Source organism: Benincasa hispida, chromosome 8 (genome assembly GCF_009727055.1).
Source record: "Benincasa hispida cultivar B227 chromosome 8, ASM972705v1, whole genome shotgun sequence".
Taxonomy (NCBI): Eukaryota; Viridiplantae; Streptophyta; class Magnoliopsida; order Cucurbitales; family Cucurbitaceae; genus Benincasa; species Benincasa hispida.
In genome coordinates, this window is record NC_052356.1 from 53,869,959 (window position 1) to 53,876,920 (window position 6,962).

Sequence of the window (6,962 nt, forward strand, 5' to 3'; positions counted from 1 at the left end):
TATATATGCTTCATTCTCATCTCTTATTTTCTCCCCAAGATTCTTGAATTCAGCAACAATCTTTTTGAACTCATCTAGATGATTAGAAAGTGACTTTGATGAATCCATTTTAAAGGTGAAAAATTTCTCCCTAAGGTACATTTTATTAGGAAGATCTCTAGTGGCATATAAATCTTCCAACTTTGTCCAAATCCTATAGGCTGTCTCTTGAACAATGACTTGCCTTAAAACATTATCACTAAGATTTAGGACTAATGTACCATAAGCTACCAGCTCTCAGTCTTCCTTTTCTTGAGCTGTCACAGTGTTTGGGAGAGAGGATGGATCAAGAAGAGCCTTCTGAGCCTTTTGTTGACCAAGAATGGCTCTGATTTTAACCTTCCAAAGACCAAAATCTCCTTTACCATCGAACTTCTCCACCTTATACTTGCTACTGCCATTTTAGTGTGAATCTTGTAATCTTGATAGTCCAAGAATTGAAATTTTTAAGTGTCTTTTTGCTCTGATACCAAATTGTTGGGTTGTTTCTTGTTTCAGGCCCACGATGCTGAGGAGTTTAGTCCAAAATGAGAGGGTAGGTAGATTGAAAGATTCACAATGAGCCAGCCCTCTCAGCTATCTCGACAACACGTGGAAAAATCCACTATCAACGATCAGTGGGAGTTCAATGGAGGCCCACCAAAATTATTTGGTAAACGAAAATTCTTTCTCTCTCTAAGCAAATTTTCTGAAAAACTCTCAACTCACCCTAAGTTTCTTTGTTCTTGCTCGATTTCACAGTGAATAAAGAAGAGAATCATGCATGCAAATTGAAGAAGAGAAAGAGGAAGAGAAGAGCAACAAAAGTATGTACGTGGTTTGGCTAAAATCAAAGCCTACATCCACGAGAAGGGAAGAAGATTTTATTGATGACTTCCAGAGATAAGTTTGCTTTTCTTTTACAGATCTTGTATAAAACAGAATGTAAAATAAATTCGAAATGAATGTAATCTATATATACGTAAATACAAATCTGTTATGAAGTCTGTTTGAAAAGTAAAAACTAGCCATTGAGCTATTTGAGATTAAAATCTTTCAAGATTGCTCAAGTAAATCAAACTAGGATAGTTCTAATTCATACATTACATTAGAATCTGCCCAAAAAGGTACATTTTTCAGTATAAATGTTAACAGTCAATTCTTTTATGTATACTTTTTGAAAATTGATTATGCCGCCAGCAAAGCCATTTCTGTTTATGTACATTTTTTAATACAATTTTCAGTTTCAAATTAACAACCCAGTCAACACTCCATTAGTTTAAAGTTGAGTCAATCCCTAATAAAAATCATTTTTCAAACATGAAAAATTAAAATATATATTTTAAAACCTCAAAGACCAAATAGACATCGATCTCAAATATGAGAACCAAAATTGTAATTTACTTAAGAAAATAATCACACAAATTTAAGCACCACAGGCTTGATTGCTAGAAGATGTTTGACATGAAATTTTATTGTGCTTCATCCCTACGTCGTAAGGCAGATACTTTTTTTTAATCAAGGATGAAAACGACTAGTTACGGCTCTTAAATGAGAGGTTGCAATCCTAAAGAAAATGATTATTGCAGTTTTTTTTTTTTTTTTAAATAAAATATATATGTGTGTGTGTATATATTAAAAAATATTAAGGAAAAAAAATTACATCTGAATACAGGCAATTGCATATATATATATATAAAAATGGAGAAAGAGAAGAAAGAATTACTCAAATTACCATGAAATTCACAACAGAACCCATTCTTTTGGCCTACAGAATGAAAAAAGGAAAGTTAAAAACGTTTTTAAGAAGGTGTTTGTGTGGCAGTCAAGCACTCATCCAATGAAGGGAAAACTCAATACTCTTCTGTAAATTATTTACTAACGACCGTCCAGCAGTGTAATGGTCACTTCATTGGAACTAGAGGTTTCAACCGGTAATTTATGGATCTTAGTAATCTTTCTTCCCGTGTAAAATCCAGGCCGTTTAGGAAGAGATAATAACACATTTTCACTCTCCAACATTGAAAGTACTGACCACATAGCTGGTCTTTCATCAGGATTCTCTTGAACGCACAAAAGTCCTACTTGAATGCAACGCAGAGCTTCAGAGCTTTGGAATTGATCCTTCAATGTTTCATCCATTAATAACAAACCATTGCCTTCACTCAAAAGTTTCCATGCCTGATGATTCCACAACTTGGGTTAGTTTCCATACTTGAGAAGTGTTCAATTTGAGATATTGATTACATATAGTTTGCAACAATTTTAATATACTCACGTGTCCAAGAAGATTTAGTTGATGGTCGGGATGGAAGAAACCTCTATTCTTCTTACCACTAACTATTTCTAAAAGAATAACTCCAAAACTGAAGATATCAGACTTCATTGAAAAATATCCGTCGATTGCATATTCAGGAGACATATAACCACTACATTGATAAAATTTAAAGTATTAGAAAATTCGTCTCACAACCAATAAAAATAAAATCCAACAAACGTATGTGAGGAGAAAAATAAAGCAAGAAAGTACACTTACTAGGTCCCAACTACTCTTTTGGTTTGTGTCATAGTTTGATCTTCCCCAAACATACGAGCCATACCAAAGTCCGAAATTTTTGGATTCATTTCATTATCAAGTAAGATGTTACTCACTTTGAGATCTCTATGTATAATTATAAGCCTTGAATCTCTATGAAGATAAAGAAGNCTAATTCATACATTACATTAGAATCTGCCCAAAAAGGTACATTTTTCAGTATAAATGTTAACAGTCAATTCTTTTATGTATACTTTTTGAAAATTGATTATGCCGCCAGCAAAGCCATTTCTGTTTATGTACATTTTTTAATACAATTTTCAGTTTCAAATTAACAACCCAGTCAACACTCCATTAGTTTAAAGTTGAGTCAATCCCTAATAAAAATCATTTTTCAAACATGAAAAATTAAAATATATATTTTAAAACCTCAAAGACCAAATAGACATCGATCTCAAATATGAGAACCAAAATTGTAATTTACTTAAGAAAATAATCACACAAATTTAAGCACCACAGGCTTGATTGCTAGAAGATGTTTGACATGAAATTTTATTGTGCTTCATCCCTACGTCGTAAGGCAGATACTTTTTTTTAATCAAGGATGAAAACGACTAGTTACGGCTCTTAAATGAGAGGTTGCAATCCTAAAGAAAATGATTATTGCAGTTTTTTTTTTTTTTTTAAATAAAATATATATGTGTGTGTGTATATATTAAAAAATATTAAGGAAAAAAAATTACATCTGAATACAGGCAATTGCATATATATATATATAAAAATGGAGAAAGAGAAGAAAGAATTACTCAAATTACCATGAAATTCACAACAGAACCCATTCTTTTGGCCTACAGAATGAAAAAAGGAAAGTTAAAAACGTTTTTAAGAAGGTGTTTGTGTGGCAGTCAAGCACTCATCCAATGAAGGGAAAACTCAATACTCTTCTGTAAATTATTTACTAACGACCGTCCAGCAGTGTAATGGTCACTTCATTGGAACTAGAGGTTTCAACCGGTAATTTATGGATCTTAGTAATCTTTCTTCCCGTGTAAAATCCAGGCCGTTTAGGAAGAGATAATAACACATTTTCACTCTCCAACATTGAAAGTACTGACCACATAGCTGGTCTTTCATCAGGATTCTCTTGAACGCACAAAAGTCCTACTTGAATGCAACGCAGAGCTTCAGAGCTTTGGAATTGATCCTTCAATGTTTCATCCATTAATAACAAACCATTGCCTTCACTCAAAAGTTTCCATGCCTGATGATTCCACAACTTGGGTTAGTTTCCATACTTGAGAAGTGTTCAATTTGAGATATTGATTACATATAGTTTGCAACAATTTTAATATACTCACGTGTCCAAGAAGATTTAGTTGATGGTCGGGATGGAAGAAACCTCTATTCTTCTTACCACTAACTATTTCTAAAAGAATAACTCCAAAACTGAAGATATCAGACTTCATTGAAAAATATCCGTCGATTGCATATTCAGGAGACATATAACCACTACATTGATAAAATTTAAAGTATTAGAAAATTCGTCTCACAACCAATAAAAATAAAATCCAACAAACGTATGTGAGGAGAAAAATAAAGCAAGAAAGTACACTTACTAGGTCCCAACTACTCTTTTGGTTTGTGTCATAGTTTGATCTTCCCCAAACATACGAGCCATACCAAAGTCCGAAATTTTTGGATTCATTTCATTATCAAGTAAGATGTTACTCACTTTGAGATCTCTATGTATAATTATAAGCCTTGAATCTCTATGAAGATAAAGAAGCCCTCGAGCTATTCCAACTATAATATCAAATCTCTTTTTCCAATTGAGTAACGACCGCTTCTTGTTATCTATGTCAACAATTCAAAGGCAAACTTGTATAGTTAATTGTAAGAAGAAAAAAAAAGTAAGGGAAGTAGAAGTATTCACATGAACATTGTTGAACCAAAGGAGCATAGTGTGTGAAAAGCAAGCTTTGGCACCAACCAAAAAGAAAATAGTCTAGACTTTTGTTAGGCATATATTCATAAACCAGCAATGTTTCTTGTTGATGAATGCAAAAACCAAGCAGCTTGACAAGATTTCGATGTTGGAGTTTGGAGATCAATAAAACCTCGTTTCTTAGCTCGTTTTGCCCTTGGCTTGAACCCTCTGCCAGTCTTTTTACTGCAATTTCTTGTCCACATGGAAGCATTCCCTGCATTTTATATCATATGTAATCGTTACTGTGAGTATATGTGATGTGCATAACCTTCTGAAAACAGAAGTCAAGAGTTTCTAACTGAGAAAAAACTTTACAATCAATGGAAAAGCTTAACCAGTCTGAGTGATTATAAATCATTCTAAATAGGATGTTAGAAAGGAAAAGTACTTTGTATACAGGACCAAAACCACCTTGGCCAATCTTATTTGAGAAAGAAAAATTATTCGTGGCAGTTACGATCACGGTAAAATCATAGAGTGGCATCTCAACTTCGTTCTCTTGAGACCGAACCTCATTACCTGGTCCAAACAAAATATGAGCAACGAACAATTAGCAGATTAATCATATAAAAAATACGTGTCTATATGGATCTTAAAACTGCACTTATATTTTTGCAGCTCATACAGTTGTCCAACTATTCTTGAATATTTTTAGTCTTTCTGTGAACAGTAAAAAAGATATATACATCATATATACTGTAAACAGTACTTACCCTCAATTCTCCTTCTACGCCAATAGATAAAGCAAGCAACTAAAACCAGGAAGCTTATCAGTGAAGCAACAGACACACTCAGCACAAATATAAGTTTCCTGTTATCCGAACCTACAATAAATGAAGCATTGTTATAATCTTCTATTCACACACAAGTTCACAATAGCAAAACAACACTTACAAAAGGCTAAAGAAACAGATATAAGGGTGTGTGATTATACTTAATTCTGAAGCAGCCAATCTCACATAGATATCCTGACCATTCTCAGGAAGGATTCTAATATCCACCAACTTCTTAAACCATGTGATGCAGCCATAGCCGCCTGTGGAAAGCTCCATTATTCCATAGGCCAAGCAAGAGCAATCACTCAAGCATGCCGCCCCACAGTCGTGAATGCTCATATTAACATTCACCAAATCCCCTGAAGAATCTGGCAATTTCACGTTGCTGATTCTTTTAAACCCCTCTCCATTTTTGCAGGTTTTATTGTCCCTTCTAACGCAACCATCTAACCACCAATGTTTTTTCCAATCATCTGGCGATTTTGGTTGAAACCCATGAATGCAATTGCAAAGAGGTATGACGGAAGATGTACAAATACCAAAATTTCCGCAGTGTCCATAGTAATCGCAACCGTCTCCTGGTAATTTATACAAAGAATACCATTTATTTTCATCATCTATCCAATAATATTCTTCGAAGTACCCTTCTGTGTTCAGTGCATATCTTACAGTGAGATTTTTTGTAGACTCGAATGAAAAGATTGTTTCTTCCGCACTATAATTGAACCGTGGATAATGAATTTCTGTTTCTCTCAACGGGGAAGTGCCACTAAACCTACTACCGAACCATGGGCCGCCCCTGTACGTTGTGACGTGATCTTTGCGAGTTTCAAACTGGGGAAGCCCACCAGGATCCATACCATAAGTGAAATCCCCAGAAGACGGATCGTTCGAGCTTTTCCATGACGTTAACTTCCAGTTCATACCAGTTTTCAAGTCCCAACCAAGCTTCATTCCCGGTAACAAAGTATCAGAGGGGTAATCAAAACTCTGCCACAAATAATTTTCAAACCCAGATTCTCTTAAAACCAAATTACCATTATCTAGTAGTTGAGCGATTGGTTCTTTAACAGGTTCTGAAGAAGTGGAAGACCACACAATTCCATCGTTTTCATTCTGAAGAACCAGGTTTTCTCCATTGAATGTTAATATGGCAGTGGAATTGACAAGTGGCTTGTCTCTGTTTGCTACCCACACAACAGTTTGTGGGATGTTCTTGTACCATATTCCCAAGTAATGGAATTTGGAGTCTTTAGGATTGAACATTCCCAGCACAAAGTTCTGTTGAGCTGAAACTAATATCTGGGTACCAACCTTGATGTATTCTCCTGCTTTTATACTATCTATTGCAAATGATTTTCTAGGAAACACAGCCATGGTCGTCCAGAGAAACAGAAAAACGGATACCCTGCATCTCCAAATCAGTTTTCCCATGGCTTCTTTCAAGTCAAAGCAAGCTTATTGATCTTCAGAAGCAAGACAAATTCAAGCAGGTAGATTATAATTTTGATTTATATTAATCTATGTATAAGTTGTGAAAAGATTCAACTGTGAGTTTATATTTTTATCAGCAAGAATACGATCATATATGGTCCTTTGGGTAGTTTGAATGACAAGTATATATACTATCACTATCACAATGTCT

At 34.5% G+C, this 6,962-nt stretch overlaps 1 protein-coding gene across 1 annotated transcript; it reads right to left on the reverse strand.

Annotated features, from left to right (window-relative positions):
* Positions 1-276: 276 nt before the first annotated feature.
* On the reverse strand, positions 277-6,694 carry LOC120084133 (G-type lectin S-receptor-like serine/threonine-protein kinase At4g27290). The gene is made up of 10 exons (XM_039040033.1): positions 5,476-6,694; positions 5,255-5,365; positions 4,930-5,060; positions 4,623-4,755; positions 4,171-4,408; positions 3,913-4,063; positions 3,670-3,815; positions 2,297-2,447; positions 2,054-2,199; positions 277-433 (listed from the first exon to the last, which is right to left on the reverse strand). Exons 1-10 carry the CDS (start codon positions 6,692-6,694, stop codon positions 277-279), a joined length of 2,583 nt encoding a protein of 860 aa, XP_038895961.1.
* Between the last annotated feature and the right edge of the window lie 268 nt (positions 6,695-6,962).